This window comes from Neolamprologus brichardi, chromosome 9 (genome assembly GCF_056152115.1).
Source record: "Neolamprologus brichardi isolate AB-2024 chromosome 9, ASM5615211v1, whole genome shotgun sequence".
In the NCBI taxonomy this organism is placed as follows: domain Eukaryota; kingdom Metazoa; phylum Chordata; class Actinopteri; order Cichliformes; family Cichlidae; genus Neolamprologus; species Neolamprologus brichardi.
Genome location: NC_142112.1, coordinates 4035001 through 4053080, shown reverse-complemented (window position 1 = coordinate 4053080; position 18080 = coordinate 4035001). Strand labels below are relative to the sequence as shown.

At 43.5% G+C, this 18080-nt stretch overlaps 1 protein-coding gene across 1 annotated transcript in view; it reads left to right on the top strand.

The window, feature by feature from the left end:
- kcnh2b (potassium voltage-gated channel, subfamily H (eag-related), member 2b) overlaps positions 1-18080 on the top strand; it is a 296712-nt gene that overhangs the window by 23605 nt on the left and 255027 nt on the right. The window contains exon 2 of the mRNA XM_087845832.1: positions 5551-5781. Coding sequence (XP_087701958.1) covers positions 5551-5781 — 231 coding nt within the window. The remainder of the gene's footprint in view (positions 1-5550; positions 5782-18080) is intronic.

The window sequence follows — 18080 nt, the reverse complement described above, 5'->3', positions numbered from 1 at the left end:
TTATTTTGTGGATGTTGTGTGAGAGCTCTGTGTCACAAAGTTCTCTGATTTAGTGAGCAAACATATCCTTTTGTTGTTTTGTGTGTTTGACTTGCTGTTTGAATTGTTGGCCCCGCCCCTCCCTGAGCCTGGTTCTGCCGGAGGTTTCTTCCTGTTCAAAGGGAGTTTTTCCTTCCCACTGTCGCCAAAGTGCTTGTTGGCTTTCTCTCTGTACTGTAGGGTCTACCTTACAATACAAAGCACATTGAGGCGACTGTTTTGTTATTTGACATATTGTAAAATTAAAATTGAATTGAATATTCCTTCAAGTTGTTTTCCTTTCTGGACTTTTATATGTTTGCACAGTGCAGAAAAGTAAACACCCATAGACACTGAAATGTGCACTCAATCAAAAATAGTTACAGCTCGACAATTGAAACAGGGACACATTTTCCAATAACAATGACTCATCTCGAGCCCGACACAGGAGGCGTGATATCGACGGGCAGAGCTGGAATGTGATGTGCAGAAATGTCGGGTGTGGCAGATGCATGTCTTGCCAGTGATGATAAAATGACTTATAAATCACTATTTGAGAGGGAATTACTACACTCCCCTCTGTGAACCTCTTCGTAGACGTAATTTACAGGGAATAATGACCGTCTACCATCTCTTCCTCCTGGGACTTTTTCATAATCAAGTTTAATGAAGAACACTTAGAAAGAAAAATTGACCCAGTGCACCGACGTGGGTTTAATTTCATTCATTCATTCATCATAGGGACAATGTATGACACATTACCTTCTCCCAAAGATATTGGCGCTGAGTCGCAGATGAGCCAGGCTGTGGATACTGACTGAGACAGAAAGTTGCTCACTGGGCTGACAGAAAAGCCAGCTTTGGCTCTCAACACATCAGCAAACGTTTCCTGACAAGGCAACGATCAGTAAGAGAGGTGAAGACGTTTGGCTGGAGCTGGTGGATGCTGCTTTTGTGTTTTGTGGTTATTGCCCAGCCTCTTTTTTCACGTGGTGATTATTAAAGACGTGGCTCTGTGTCCACATTCTACACTAAAACAAAACAAACTGTCATCATGTACAAAATTACATTTTGTAGCATTGAAAGCAGTTCTAGGTACAGTGTGGGCCGAAGTGTGCGTCACTGACCAAAAACGAATCACAAGAGTCACGTCTGTCACTGCAGCGATACGGTGTTCTTCCCTTATCGTAGCCTGAAGTCCTTGGGGAAGATTTATCATTCATGAGGAAGCTCTACAATAAAAACTGGTTCGTTTCTTTTTCCACAAATAAGAATCTGCCAGGCAGCAAAAATCTTGTTACCTTAATTTAAATAATTTATACCACCCAAAGAAGCGAATCCTTCTCGACTCTCCTTCATCCAAAGCTCTGATGCACGCCTCCCATCTGCAACCTCCTCCTGAAAAACAGCCTTCTGTCCCTTAAAGGCCTTTTCCCTCATTATAATGGGCATGTCTAGCTCGAAATGCTGCCTTTCTAATGGCTTTTAAATGTGTTTGGAGATCTCTCGAGTGACTGTTATTTTTGCAGAAGAAGATAATGGTCACAGAGAAACTCTTTAAAAAGTCTCGATCTCAACTTTTGGAAACGCTGTCAGTGTGACATCAGTGAATATCTCACAGCGAACATCTGGACGTTTCAAATCCAGCTGAACACGATGTCATGTTCATTTAGTAAATTATGACCTCCGTGTTTTATTCACAATCTGTGGCTTTAGTCCTTGTGTTTCTTTCTTCTTCAGTAAATCTGAACATCTGGAACTAGACGTTCACAGTTTGTTCTTAAATGCTTCCACTTAAAAACAATAAATAGTTTTTATTCAAGTTACCTCGGATGACTCACAGGATTATTATTATTATTATTCAACTTTTACATTACAATAAATGCTGTTCTGAACACCTTAAGCCAACGACCAATTATAAAACAGTTTAATCCCGTTTAAAATCACTGGCAAATACTTTGAGTTTTATTGACATGACAATCCTCCCGAGTAATATCAGTGCTGGATTTCCAGCAGCATCAGGACCGCTCTGCTGACTGTCAGGTTTCTGGTCTTCAGGTGGGACAGTCAGGGAGCTGAGGAACGTAGAAAATGTGACCTGCAGCTGAAAGCTACAAATAAACAAAAGATTTTGCATATTTATTATGACAGACAATGGCATCGGCTTTTCAGCCACAAATGTTTCATCAGGACTCTCTGCAGCAGGCGTAAAGGGGAAATTGTTTGCTAAAAACAGCAGTTAGTGTTCGACTTCGTGGAGCAGGAACTCTTGGAGCCTATGAGAAAGTCCTCTTAGGAAGATCTCTCCAGGAACAATTTAAATAGAATAAATAAAGACTTGGATTTAACTGAATTTAAAGTCAAACTGTGAAATAATCAGGGACGATGATGTGATGTGGTCACCGTGATTAATGCAGAGTTATTGCTTCATCACTTCTCTTCTAATCGGTCTGTGAAGGTTCTCAGTCATCCGGGTCATCGTAGTCAAAGGAGCTTGCAAAGAAAAGCGTCTGGACTTCTTTAAGTTACTTGAAGACGTTTCACCTTCATCCGAGAAGCTTCTTCAGTTCTAAGGTCAAATGGTGGAGAGTCCCAGATATAAACCTAGTGGGAGTTTCCCCCCACAGAAGGACAAAAGGACCCCCCGGTGCATTTCAGACCCAGCAACACACTCAGACAAAAACTGGTTCACCCGAAAGACCAAACAGCCACTTCACAAGCACATGGCACAACACAGAAGAGCCACCTCCACGGGACAAGACTCAGCTGTCCATCTGCATCTAAAGGTCAAAGGTCACTCTTTCGAGGATGCCAATGTTCACATTTTGGACAGAGAGGACAGATGGTTTGAAAGAGGAGTGAAAGAAGCATCTATGTCCACTGTGAGCGACCATCTTTGAACAGAGGCGGTGGTTTACGACACCAACTGTCTGCCATCTATAATCCAGTTTTGAGATCCCTCCCCAGACGCCTTAACGCCCACTCACATCCTGGGCCATCTGACCTCAGGACATCACATGATAAGGTGGGGCCAGGTTTCACAATGAGCTCACCCGAAACCCTGGCTGATTGGGACCCACACCCAGTTTCACACCTTGGCTCAGGCGATTAGAGGATCATCAGGGGGTCCTTTTGTCCCTCTGTGGGGGGAAACTCCCACTAGGTTTATATCTGGGACTCTCCACCATTTGACCTTAGACCTGAAGAAGCTTCTCGGATGAGAGGTGAAACGTCTTCAAGCAACTTAAAGAAGTCCAGACGCTTTTCTTTGCAAGCTCCTTTGACTTCTCTTCTAATCCCACTCTCTCCTGATCTTTCTCCAAATACCTGCATTCATTATGTCAGCTGTTTCATGCTTGTGTCCTCTTTGTTTTCATTCTTTCCTCAGTGATCTTTTTACATCTGTTACATTCATCTTTTCTTTTCTCTTTCCTTCTTCCCACAGTGGGGCTAAGTGAAAGAAACAAGAAGCTTAATGCTCTTTAGTGGAAGCCATCTATCAAACTGGCAGACTGTCAGGCTAACACAGCACAAACACACTCCCACTCAGACTCTTTCATTTATGTTGTTTTCCTGTGTTAGCCAAAGACGTTCGAGATTTACCTTAAAGACACTTTTTATTCACAGCATATGAAACAGTGAGTCTGAGTCCTGAGGAAAGGAACATGTTTGAGTGTCTTTGTGTGTTTAAAGCTCTCTGATTATCATATTGTGACACTGAGCAGAGGCCACGGAGCAAAAGAGCTCCTTCAGTGAGAGGTTCACAGGAGAGACACTCTGTTAGGGTTGCAGCTGTAAAGTTTTGGACCTAATTACAAACAAACTTTCATTTCTGTTGCATTTTAGTGTTAATTTAGCAGCAGAAGTGCCAAAAATCATGTGGTGCTGTTTGTTGGGTAACAGCAGGCTGAAAGGTTTTTCTTTGTTTTAATATTAGAATTGAAAATGAACAAATCTGAATCTCTTTGGAGATTCGGTTTGACAGAAGCAAGGACAGAATAGCTGCTAATATTAGCTCAATGTCTGAGTGCTTTTTGTCATTCAGGGCAGAAGCAGTCTGAAGAAAACGTTGAAATGCTGCCTCTGGTGGCTTTTCAATGTTGTTACAATGAAGATACAGATTTATCTCTTGAGCCAGGGAAGTCTGCCGTTGGCTGAAAAATCTTGCTTAGCTAGAGCGTCAACAAGATGTTAGAGAGCCCCGCAGGGGACATGGGAGAAAAAAAAATTCAGACGGAAGTTGAATTCCAACAATGGCGGCAGCTACTTAGTTGTAATATTACTCTTTCTGGGTCACAAAATACACTTTTAAGATATTTTGAGGCGTGAATGTAGTTGTGTAAACGTCAGATATCTGCTCGGTTAACAAGACATCACATATTTGCAAAAGAGCTCCGACGTTTTCGGAGATCTGACACCCACTATCTCGAAGCTAACGTGAGGTCGAGACCTACTACAGCTGGGAGGAACACCACTTTTCCCGGCACATCGGGGCGACCATGGCTCAGGGGGTTGGGAAGCGTATCTGTAACTGGAAAGTCGCCGGTTCGATCCCTGGGCTCTCTGTCCTGGTTGTTGTGTCCTTGGACAAGACACTTTACCTGCCGCCTACTGGTGATGGCCAGAGGGGCCGATGGCGCGATATGGCAGCCTCGCCTCTGTCAGTCTGCCCCAGGGCAGCTGTGGCTACAACTGTAGCTGCCTCCACCAGTGTGTGAATGTGAGAGTGAATGAATAGTGGCATTGTAAAGCGCTTTGGGTGCCTTGAAAAGCGCTATATAAATCCAATCCATTATCGTGCCTCGACCTCCCGGTCGGCTTCGAGCTGGCGGCCTCCGAAGAATGCGGCTAAAACTTTTGCGAGATCCCGAGTTTGTTTTGCGAGATCTCGCAAAAGTCCGTCGTAATTTTTTTTTCTCCCATGTCCCCTGCGGGGCTCCGTAAGACGTAAACAGGAACGAGCCTCCACGTTAAAATATTTGAATCCTTGGGTGACCAGCCGTCCTCTTTCCCTCGGGCGTGTCCATTTTCACGCTCTGTCCGCGTTTTCCTACAGCGCATGTGTGACATCATCAGCTGCTGCTTTGTGAGTGGTTGTTCTGCGCTCACAGACGGGACAGACGTCGCGCTGATGATGTTTAAAAGATGTCAAAGCACAACTGCAGCTTTCCCTCGTGCCGTCCTGGTACTTGTTCTTTTATTTCTGCACCATTATTTAATTCCAGAGGTTTTTAAGTTATTTTTTTGCACTTGTTGACTTATAAAAGCCTATATGACATTTTTTATTTCACCCTTCATTAACCGCACAGAGACGGCATCGTTTAAACATGTTAAATGTTTCTGATTAAAGTTTTCTGGGCCAAGTGTCTTCTTCTTTGGAAATCCAAATATGGTCACCGGAGCTTTCATTCAGGATAAATGCGATTAACCTGAGCTACCTGTTTCCATTCACTTGATCATATGTTGAGTTGGTGTTGCTGTGTCAGTGAAAAGTAAATAACTGAGCAGAAACCTTTGTCCTTTCACCCACAGGTCGCAAGTTTATCATAGCCAACGCCCGAGTGGAGAACTGCGCCATCATCTTCTGTAACGATGGCTTCTGCCACATGTGTGGCTACTCAAGGGCTGAGATCATGCAGAAGCCGTGCGCGTGCAACTTCCTGTATGGACCCGACACCAAGCGACTGGCTATCGCCCAGATGGCGCAGGCCCTCCTGGGGTCGGAGGAGAGGAAGGTGGAGATCAACCTTTACCGAAAAGACGGTAGGAAGAACAAAACGATGCTGTGCTCGTCATTTCAGAGCTGTTTCTGCTCGTGTGTGCACCTGTAATTGAAGGTGTGATGTTAAATGCTGTCAGCGTGTATGACACTCATTTAGATGATGAGGTAAAGATGGTGTTAAAGAGACAAATGCAGAAGGACAGATAGAAATGTCTGTGGTGAACACACTTCAAGAAGAGGGACAAATGATACTGGAAGATGGTGCACACATTTCGATTATATCTTGTGCAGAAGGTGCAGTTTGAAAGAGATAGGAGGTTGCAATGTGATGTCAGGGTGTAGTTAGGCAGCGTCAGGTAGTAGGTTGTAGAATGAATTTGCAAATCAAGAAGACGAAGCGTGTGAAGGCAAAGACGAGGATTAAATGGTGGAAGTTGAAGAGTTGTGCTCAGTGTTTCGGGGAGGAATCGAGGCAGGCTCCGAGTGGCTGTTACCAGACGACTGGGAAAGCACAGCTGGAGTAGTGCAGGAAACTGCCACGAAGATGTTCGTTTTATCTGCTGGACAGAGAAAAAAGGGCATTTGATGGTCAGGGAGAAGAAGAACGTCCTGCATTAGGAATACAGCAGAGAGAGGTGACAAAGGGAAACAGTGAGTTGTATGCGATGCTGAAAACTGAGGAAAAGGAGTCATTGAGCTTGAAAAGATGTGCAGCAAGTCTGGGTACATAATGATAGAAGTCTTTCAGGTTGGTGCAGCACATGTGTGAGTGCAGAGCACATTAGATCGGAGCTCCTTCGTCTTTGATAGACGTGGTGACAGAAGAAGCCAGGCAGGATTCATGATGTCTGCAGATCTGTAGTGAGAGCAGGTGGAAGCCTGCAGAGGTGGAGGTATGCTCTGGCGAGAGGAGTGAATGAGAGGGAGACAGGTGTAGCTGTGAGGATGCAAGGAGGGGTGCAGCTTAAATATTTGGGGTCAATCACCCAAAGCAATGACGTGTGCACAACAGAGATAAAGACAAGTGCAGTCAGGGTGGAGTGGGTGGAGACTTGTGACAGGATAGCAGCAAGCGTAACTCAGGTTCAGCTTTGGCTGCTTTTGAGTGGCGTGCACATCCACAGACGTCTTTCTGCTGTCAACACCGCGTCCTTCCTTTGTATCTTATTGATTTTTTATTTTAACTTAAAGTTGAAGTAGAGCCCATGGAAATGAAGACATATGGATTTGATTAAGTTAACTGTGATCATAGTTCTCATCATCTCATCATGCAGTGGGCCAGTTTCAGCCTCGAGCGACTGTCCAAGCGTCTCACTTGGCCTTAGTTTCTGTGTTGTGTAGGGAACATTTGGCACATGATAGCTCATGTTTCTGTCTAACTTTGTATGTGTGAATAGTTTGACTGCTGTTTAGTCCATCTTTTCATTTGTGTCTTTAGCAACAAACTTAGTGCCAGATTTGAGCAGCACAAACGTTGGGACGGAGAGTATGGTGCGTGTGCTCTGTTTCCAGATGGCATTTAATATAAATGTGGTCGATTATTACTGAGTGAGACAACAATTTTAAATAGCCATCTGTTCCTTTTCGTGCTACAACTGTTTTAATAAAATAGCAGTGTGATTAAAAGAGCTCACCTGAGCGCACATTAGAGGAAGATAAACACGTCAAACCCTTGGAGAAGTCCGTCCTACCACACCAATGTATTTCTGATGACGGTGGGTGGCTCGCGATAAAGAGGCGCGTGGTAATAAAGAAAGCAACTCCCTGGGCTACGGCCAGAGCATCTGCTGGATGTTTTCCACCTGTAGACAGACAACAGAGCAGCAGGAGAGACGGGGCTTAGGTGAAGGAAAAGTGGTGACTAAGAAACAGGAAGACGCCACAGCTCCGAGAAGCTCGGCACAACCATTGGGTGAGAGGTGGGAGAAACAAAGTGGGAGCATGAGACAGAGAGAAGCAGCGTGTCGTGGTCTGGGTAGTTTTCCACGGCATCGGCTCCTCCCCGCTGGGCGGAGTCTTTGTTGTTCCTCACCTGATGGCAATCATACCGACAGTATTTATGACCTGCGCACTCAACTGGTCTTCACCAATTTATCTGCCAACTTTACCTCTGAAACCCACCTACCACCTACCTGCCTTTTCGAACTGCCAGTCTCTCCTGCCTTCCTCCTCCAAGCAACCCCCACCTGCAAGCTTTGCCCTGCTCAGTCCCTGCACCCAGTTATCCCTGCCATAATAATAATAATAATACATTTTATTTGAAAGCGCCTTTCAAAACACTCGAGGTCGCTGTACACTTAAAAGCAACATAAAAGCAAGAAGTTTACAGAATCATAAAAGCGTAGGACATAGACAAATAAAATAGCAGAGTGGAGAGGTTATGTGGGATAAGCTATTTTGAACAAGTGGGTTTTGAGTTTGGACTTAAAGAGAGAGAAGGAAGAGATGTTTCTTAAACCAGGAGGTCGGGAATTCCAGAGTCGTGGAGCAGAGCAGCGGAAAGCCCGGCTCCCCGTGGTTGCAAGACGGGGGGAAGGGACGGAGAGTGAAAGGGAAGAAGAAGATCTGAGACAACGAGATGGGGCGGTGATCTGAACCAGGTCAGAGAGATATGGAGGAGAGAGATGATGAATAGCCTTAAATGTGAGCAAGAGTATTTTGAAATTGATGCGATATTTGACCAATGAAGCTGCAGGACAGGAGTGATGTGGTGGACAGAAGGGTCCTGGTGATGATACGGGCAGCAGAGTTCTGGACGCGTTGGAGCTTGTGGATGGATTTTTGAGTAAGACCAAAAAGAAGTGAGTTACAATAATCAATCTGGGAAGTAACAAGGCTGTGGACAAGAATGGCAGTGGCATGTGGGGTGAGAAAAGGACGGAGACGATTAATGTTGCGTAATTGAAAATATGCAGACCGAGTAACATTATTAATGTGTGAATTGAAAGATAGAGTACTGTTGAGGATGACACCCAAACTTTTCACAGAGGAAGAAACGAAGACCGGTGAGTTATCGATAGTAATAGAGAAACTGTTGGTTCTGGATAATGTTGATTTAGTCCCTACCAAGAGGAGCTCGGATTTATTACTATTGAGTTTGAGAAAATTAGAAGAGAACCATGAATTTAGTTCAGCTAAGCAGAGGGTGAGGGGTAAAATGGAGAGAATGTTGTCTCCGGGAGTTTAGCTGATTTGATTTAGAGCGGCAAGGTATGGTGGGTGTGTTCCGGTTAAAGAACACACCCACCATACCTAAGAACAGCTTCCAAGTTTAGGAGATTTATTCAGCTGTGGTCTGTAGTAACGATACATAAAGCAACCATCAGTACAGCACACATAAAACATTCAACATGTCCAGACATTATTCTAGCACAGAGATAGCACAAGGAACTGTATTCAACACTCACATCTATAACAACTTCAATAATTACACAAGATTTATAATTAGCATTAATTAGCTTAGTAGCTTACATAGCATATTAGCGTATTAGCATAGGATAACATTAGCATAGTCACGAGGGAACAAATGCACACAATAGCAGCTGACATACACAACATCATGTAAACAGAACCCACCTTCTGGCATTCACACACAGCAATAAACCAAAACCCACGAGATACTGGTGAGAAGACACAAGGAAAAATGCTGGCTATCAGCAGCTACAAAGGCAGACTAGCAGCACACGCACAGAGTGGTGCATTCAAGGAGCGTCAGCATAGATATGGTGAGTTCAATGACGTAGGACATATCAAATTCCACAGCGCAAACACTATCTATAAACAAACCACAACACTTGAACCAAGCAAATAACGTGTAAACAGTGGGCTTTCTAACAAGGGGGGATGGGGGGAGAGCAGAATCAGGTTTAGTGGACAGATAAAGCTGGGTGTCATCGGCATAACAGTGGAAATGGATATTGCCATCTAGTCATACTGTTTCTCTCGCCTCAGACGTCTAGTTTATGTTCCTTAATTCTAGTCTGAGATTTCTGTTAGCTTCATTGTGAATAAAGACTCTTTATTACACCGCACCTCTAGCCTCCGGGTTTGAAACTGCACTTGAGTCCATTTCCACGGGCCTCTGTGCAATGACACAGCGACCGTTATGTGAAAGTGAGAAGGAAAGGAGAGAAGAGGCGGAGCCTGCTGTGTGCTCTGTAGTGATGTTTATGAGGAGCTCTCAGATCTCTCTTTCCACTGTTTACACCAGTCTCACACAAAGAACCTAGTGAAAGCTACGACCCGTGCACTGGATATGTCCACCATGCTAACAACACATAGCATTTAGCTTTTCTGATGCCTGCATAGCTCTTGGCCGCTGCTGGCACAGCGCAGTATCCTCAGTATTTTACTGCAGACAGAAGAAAAATGATCATATTAACTGAAATGTAATAGCGCTGTAATTAAGAAGTGACTCATGTAATGAGCATGCTCAAAGCAATGACTAATCATACATCCACAAAGCTTCATTCTTGGAGGTAACGAGAGGTCACCGAGGTTTCGCTGGCACAGAGGGACAGTGGACAGCCGCACAGCATATCGAATATTACAAGTAGGTGTTTGTATGATTCAAGCGCAACGATCATTTCTCATGCAGGGATGAGTCTGGCTCTACTCACAGTTTGTTTCTGCCCAATTAGATTATCGTACAGTGTAAGCAGTTAATTAATCATGTATGGTGTTTCCTCCAGCTTCCCTGGAGCAGCCTCGTTCACTAATAGTGGAAATGTTCTCATTTATGAAACCTGAAGCCTGTTCTGTTCTTGCCACGCTCCGTATGTTAGTGCATCAGAATCGTCAGAACCAGCAGCCTGCACCTCCGAGGCAAGAGATCAGGCTGACGGTGAAAATGTGAACAGCAGTGACTGAGGTCCAAAGGGGAACGCAGAGGAGGCACAGCTTTCCAAAGTATTTCCACGGAAGTGACGGCAATTTAAAAAGAATAAATAACGAGCTGAGTGTCGTTTCCCCTGAAAGACTTTGAAAAAGACAAACAGGCTACAAGGTGGAGGACACAGACCATGTGATCTGTCAGCCCGCGAGGAGAAACTCACTGCAATAATCAAACAATGATAGAAGTTATTTTCAATGATAGATAAGAACATGTAAGGTACAATAAGATGAGATAGGAGACACTGTAATAAATGTTTAAACTGACAGACGAATCCCAGTCATGTGGACGCTGCACGTGTAAAGAGAGAAGCTGTCGATTTACCCGATCGATCAATGCTCCTGCTGCAGATGAGCTTTCTCTGAATGCTGGACGTGTTTCTCAGAAGTAGAGCCGCTGCTCCATCACACGGCGTCACCACCCGAGTGAGGTGTTGTCCTACTTGGACCAGGACATGATGGACAGATTACATTTCTACGATGACCCGTGTCACGGCTGCTGCAGACGTGTGGAGGAATGAGTGAATGGACCCAAATGCAGGCCCTGACCTGATGCGAGTGAGCTTTATTTACAAGGTGAGGATACAAACAGAAACTGATGTGCAGAAACTAAAGGAAACTGGGAAAACTAAGAAACAAGGAACCAAAGAACTAGAACACAAGAAATGTGGAAGAACGAAGGAGCGAGGAATCAAAACCAAAGACGAGCACGGATAAATAATACAAAACAGACAACCTGGGAATACTTCAGGGTTTCCCTGGATGAGCTGGAGGAGGTGAAAAGGTCGTCAGGGTTTCCCTGCTGCTACCACGGCAACCCCTTCCTTCCCCCCAAAAAATGGATGGGTGGAGGTTAAAGCAGCTTCTTATTGAGCATTTTAGAGCTTAAGGTGTTTTTATTTACAGTTTGAAAATATTAAAAAAAGAAACAACAAGAACAATAATAATGTGTATTATTAGCAGTAGCCTGTTCGTTTTAAGGCAGCAAAGATGTCATTTGTTCTGTAGAGAAAGCTGGGATGGAGAGCAGCTCACCTCTCATTAATGTTCGAGGGTAAAAGGTCTAAACGTGAAACCTTTGATGTTTACAGTGATACAAAGTGTCAAACAGAGTTTAAAATGTCAGTTTAATAATAAATCATCTTTATTCTTAATCAAGGATAAAGATGATTAAGAATAAAGATGATTATCTGCTCATATATCCACATGAGGAGTGGCGTGTTTGTGCAAATATGGCCTTGGGAGGAGAGAGGCAGGTAGACCTGGGTGAGTCCCCATTGGCTGCCCACAGGCTGCACTGCCTGCTGGGTAACACCCTCAGGATCAGAGATGAGGACTTTTCACAGACTTCCTGTATCGGGGTGCTGTGGGTCCAAAGATCAACAGTTTGCATGCAAACAAACTGAGATAAGAAATTATTGATAAATCACAGATTTGTGGGGGAAACATTTGTACTCACGAGCTACGCAGAGTTGTGCAAACGCATTGTTAGTAAGTGTGTTCAAGCCCATTGCTCCAGAAGTCCTACAGCCTTCATGCTGAGAGAGCTCAGACAGTATGGACTGTTTTGGGGCAGGTTTGCTCGTAGTGTCTCCTGCATCAGCCATAATCACACATAGGGCTGTGTAAGCTGGGTATGGTCACTGATTTCTAGAACCGATTCTATTCCGATTCACAAGGTCCTGAATCGATTCGATCCAGGATTTGATTAGATTTGTATCTGGGAAATTTTGCCTCAGACAGTCAGAAATATTATAATTCAAATCAGTACATTTACATATTTTTGTATCTATAAAAAGGAAGCTGACACACGCAAGACTTTATCAAAGGTGTGAGCATCACAGCAGATGCCTTTGTGTCAAAGTCGCTGAAGATAAAACACAGAAAAACATGAAGGTGATTTTCCTGGCCTGGATTTTATAAAAAATATTCTGCAGTACATCAAAAACGAAAGAAAATCATTAGTCAACATATGAACATCCCCTCTGAAGTTACAGAGGTTTTATTAGAGACACGACTGAGCGTTTTGTATAATTTTAAAAAGTTTAAATTTGTTCAGTATTGAACGGCAGAAATTAGGTTTTCTTTTCGGAAGTATGTAAACGGGAAAAAAAACATCGGCCGACAGCCTGTAAATAACGGTAGACTTGTGCGTAACAAGCAAGTGAATAATGCAGAAAACAGATTTCGGGGATAGACGTGAAACTGTTCTTGAAGAGAGAGAGAGAGAGAGCTGTGCATGACGTGTGATTTTATCGTGTTGGAAGCGAAACAGTAAAAGTCAGAGTGAATCCATGGCGATGTTTATGTGAAGCGTAGTTTGGATCTTCTTTTGCTGCTGGTTCAGTCAATATTGTTTGGAGAGAGATCAAACTAACAGCTTCAGAATCAGCACAAAAAGGGCGTGGACACAAAGCTCGACCCGCTGAAACATCAGAATCAGCAAGCTGTCCGTGTCCGTGCCGTCGGGTGAGAAAGGCGACATCTCACTGATTCTGATCTGCAGGGTCACGCTGTGTGTTTACGTCTTTGTGCAGAATTCGTGTTCCTGCTCTCATTTACTGTTTTAGCTGTTTGGTGGTTGTTGAAATTTTGTGAGGTTTAACCTGAGATTCTGGCATTTTGGGCAAAATACCTTTATATAAAAAAATCGATGCAGGATTTTAATGAATCGATATCATGTTATCCAAGCCAGAATCGATTATTAACACCCACCCCTAGTGCCACACACGCTCACTAAGACACAAATACAGAATCTTAGCTAACCCCGGGAGGCCTCCTTCACGCTGCTGATCGAACACTGCGGACACACCTCATCCATAATGCACACAGAGAGGAAACACTACGCCACCTCCTCTTGTCCCATTTGCCTTCACCTCTCCCCCCCTCCCTCCCTCCCCCCTCCTTTTGAAAGGCAAAAGGGGAAAAGTAAAAATGCCTCTCCTTTGATGTTGAACAGTAACCCAAGCAACCATGCATGTGCATGTTTTACATGAAATGAGGCCATGACCCACACGCACATGTTTACAGAGAATGCACACACACACACACACACACACACACACACACACACACACACACACACACACACACACACGCGCGCGCGTGCTGTTCACACACAGACTTTGTCTAACCACATTTATCTAGTACCGGGCTTAGGCATGAGCCTTCACAATGATGGATCTCCCTTCTCACTCTCACACTCAATTGTCACCAGTGGCTCCCCAGTTTAATCAGTCATGCTGTCCAAGTAAAGTACAATAGAAACATGTGCACACATAATCATGCAACATGGAGTATGCAGAAAGAGGCTTAGATACAGATCAGGTGACTTTTCCAGAAGAGTACTACCTCTAAGGCGTTGAATGTCACAACAACGCAGCAACAACAGGCACAAACAGACACAGGTTTGCATTAGTCGAATGGATAAACTACCGTATTTTCCACACTATAAGGCGCACTTAAAATCAACAGTGCGTCTTATGTATGAATTCTGGTTGTGCTTACTGACCTCGAACCGATTTTATGTGGTAAAAATCAAAAATCTGTCAACAATGTTTTAGTAGGACTTTAGTAGCTATGAAGCTGCGCTGCTGGATGGATTGTTGGAGCATTACGGCTACTGTAGTCAGGAGCCTCAGAGAGGAATCTGGGTCCTAAACTCCGTCAGCTTCAGGTCCCAAAGTCAAACAATCACTGAGAGTCAAAAACTGTCTAAATTATTTCATCTTTAATAAAATCATCAGTGTTGCTGCTTTACCAGGTGTAACTATTAAGTTTAATATCCAGGCATCCATGAAAGTAGAATTTATTAAATTTAACGGAGTTAGCAGTTAGCAGGAAGTTAGCTCGCTAGCTTCCACCTAAACATGATGTAGCATGTTCTGACTGAGAGGTTTCTGAAAAATTCAAACGTACAGCTCTGCTATCACTTCCAACATAAATGAAGACAGAAAACTAAACAGCAGTGACGTTTGTAGGGTTACTTAAGTTGGGCTAGCTGGTATATAAGCTGTGTCCCAAAACGTAGGCTGCATCCTCCTGAGGCTGCATTTGTAGACCGATTACGTCACAGTGACGCGACGAAAGCTGTCCCAATTTGTAGACTCCTCCGAATCTGGCCGAAAGACCCCCCGCTGTCTTTCGCTACTCAGGTTAAACGTGATATATAAGTGACTCAGATAACTTAAAAATATAATTGTTTGGCTTTTTTTTTTGTGTTTTATTTGTTCTGGAGTAAAGCGGTTTGGCTGAGATCAAAGTTATTAGATTAGATTAGAATAAATAAAACTTTATTAATTCCTCGGTGGGTTCCTCCGGGATTTTCACACAGCTGAATAAACGTCAAAAACACAAAACTGATTAAACAGAAGTGTGAGACGGTCGAGAATTTACGGCAATGTCCTGTTATATTTTAGATAGCAAGGAGCAGACGGCCGAGTTTATTAAACTCCACCGAGACAGCGGTGACGCAAATCTAAAGGTTAGACTGTCCCATTTCACAGCCTCGCACTTCCGGGCTTCTTGGTCTTCGAAGGATTCGACCCACGTAGACCGCGAAGGCCGGGTCCTCCGGCCTAGGTTTTGGGACACAGCTATAATGTTGTGCTACGCAGTGTTGCCAACTCCTCAGTAAGGAAAATCGCTATTGGTTGTCCTAAAAGTCGCTAGAAGTCGCTAAATGACGTCATCGCCTAATTTGCATAATTGGTCATGCTAATGTTATTGTAACCTACGCTGCTGGAGAGAGAAATAACATCGTGGACGAGACATAAAGTGAGCAAAAAACGTCCTAAATGCATTTAGAATTTATTTAGAACTATAAATTAAATTTCTTTTAGCAACTATTGTTTTTTGTAATGTCTTTCACATCTTTTTTAGCGACTTTTTTAAGAAAAAAAGTCGCTAGGGGGTCTGAAAACTCGCTAAATATAGCGACAAAGTGGCTAAGTTGGCAACACTGGTGCTACGTGATCACTAGCTACACAGCTATGTTAGCATAAACACAGTGAAGCTGGAGGATGAACGCTAACTTTTTTCCCCTCGATAAAAGTTAACGTGAGGGTTCATGATGGTTAGAGACAAATGTAATCACATAGCAGGATGCTGTAAACGGACCAAACTTCAGTCAGGAGAACAACTGAGATAATCCATCCACAATAAGAGGTTAGTCATTAATATACTGCAACAACATGGGAATAGAGCAGCTGCAGAGAATTCAACATTATAATCTGAATAATACATTAGGAGTCAGTTTTAACTTAATAGAAATTCCTTCTTTCAGTTCAATTCAACTTTTAGTTCTATAGTACCAAATCATAATAAGCACTTTATATTGTAATGTAAAGAGGCTACAGTAATTTTGGATGACGTTTAGCAGAGGTCAGCAGTTTTGGATCTGTGTTACACTCGCCCTCTCAACACCTCTGTCTGTCCTCTTCAGCTCGAGCTCACGCCCTAACCTTTCCTTCCTTGTGTTTCACTTAGTCCTTCCTGTTGTCGTTGTTCTTTTAACTCCGGTTGCTCAGCTTCACTCTCAGCCTTTGTCCACTGTATTATTCACACTCAGCTGTCTTTCTGTCCCTCTCTGCCCCTCCAGCAGAGAAGAAAACTCAGCATCAGCCAGCAGCAGTGTGGGTTCTGATATAGGCCATCTGTATCAAGGAGCTATGAAGTTCCCTGTGATAAGCTAGAAGGGTGTGACTGTTCCTACTGCTGCAGGAACACTGCTGCTGCAAAAAGGAACTGCCAGACAGAATAGGACAAGTGACAGAAATGTCAGAATAAGAGTGCCTGTGCTGTCCCAAAGCTAGGACATGGGCTAACATACACAACCATAACCAGTCCAGCCCATATACACGCGCTTTAATGTAAAAGAGGAGTTTTCACTTTCATCTAAGGTAATCTAATCAAAGCTAATCTAGTAATTGATTGTTAACACACAGCTGGATTCTTCAGCAGGTCTGGATGCACCATCTCACTCTTCTTCTGCAGGAAATGAAAGGATTGATTGCTGCCTACTTCAGTCAGTTCAAAAACAACAAAAAATATAAATAAATTAGTTTGTAAATGGCAGAAAATACCAAGTTAATATGTTTATTATACACCTCTAATGTGCCAACTTGGCATTTAATTTAATGCAAATGAAAATGAAAAAGAGTTCAGGTCTGTGCTACAGGAGCACACACTGATCTGTGTTGTGTTACGACTGGCTCAGGTAGTTTATTAGCAGCACAGTGGACAAAGGCAAAGCGCTCCAAAGTACAAATTACCAAAATGATTGTATAAATTTTCTGTGCATTGCCAGTTTAACCTCCTAGGACCTGGATACATTATATGTATATGTGGACATCACATTTTGGGTTATTTAGACCAAAATACTCAATTTTGCTCTACAAGGGCCTGGTATGCACTTATGAGGACGTTATATTGCTACTGTTCTATTGAAATTTTAAACGAATATCCTCATATGTGGCTCTGATTTTTCTTAGAAACAAAAATAATTGCACAATTGCACAATATTAACACTCTGGAAAACAGAGAAAGAAGCACACGTGTGTTCAGACAACATGTGAATACAGTCTGAATGCTAATCTCACACCTCTGTGGCCCTGAATGAAATTGTAGCTCCTTGACTGGTTGCACAGTCATAACAAGAAAGCTGTTAAAGAAACACAGCTGACTCTCAGCTTTCTTCTATAAAACCTTGAGACTCTGAGGGACGGTCTGGGACATCACCACCCCTGCATTTCATCACCTACTGCAAGTGCCACTGATGACGCCTCCAGGCATTATGAAAGGACTCTTGAGCTTGTTGGTGGGCCTTGAAGAGTAGCAGGTGTCCATTAGACATCATGAGAGTGCTAACAGCATTGTGCCTTCATAATGCAGCGAGCCCAGAGGGGCGGGCAGTCCTCTGTGATGGGGGGACGCTTGATTGCCTAGCAGCAGTCGCTAAGCAAAGCACTTAGAGACCTGCAGCCTCTCAAGAGAGGTTAGCATCTTAGCTGCTGATTGCTATGGTGAGCCCACCTCCAGCTGTAAGAGGACATAACGCACACACACACACGACTAATGCTGTCAACTGCCGCCTACACAACAACAAACTGCATTAGGTTTTAGAGCTGATGAGACAGGTGTCCATTTTTAAACAGAGCTTTTGTTTTAACACAGATGAAGAAGATAAAGACACAAACTTTCACTCGTTTTCACACCGTAAGCGTATAAAAGGAGAGAAGGTGCAACAGGATTATTGTAAACTCGTCACCATCTTCACTGGGACATTGAGTTAGATCACAAAAACACAAATTATGACCAACTTGTGCATCACATTCTCTTATAGGTATGGCTGTGTGGGATACTGCCTGTATTTTATGATTCATGACACGCCAGAATGTGACAGTGCAGCATTGTTTGTGTGCCTCATTAGTCGCCCAATGTGCTGTGCACG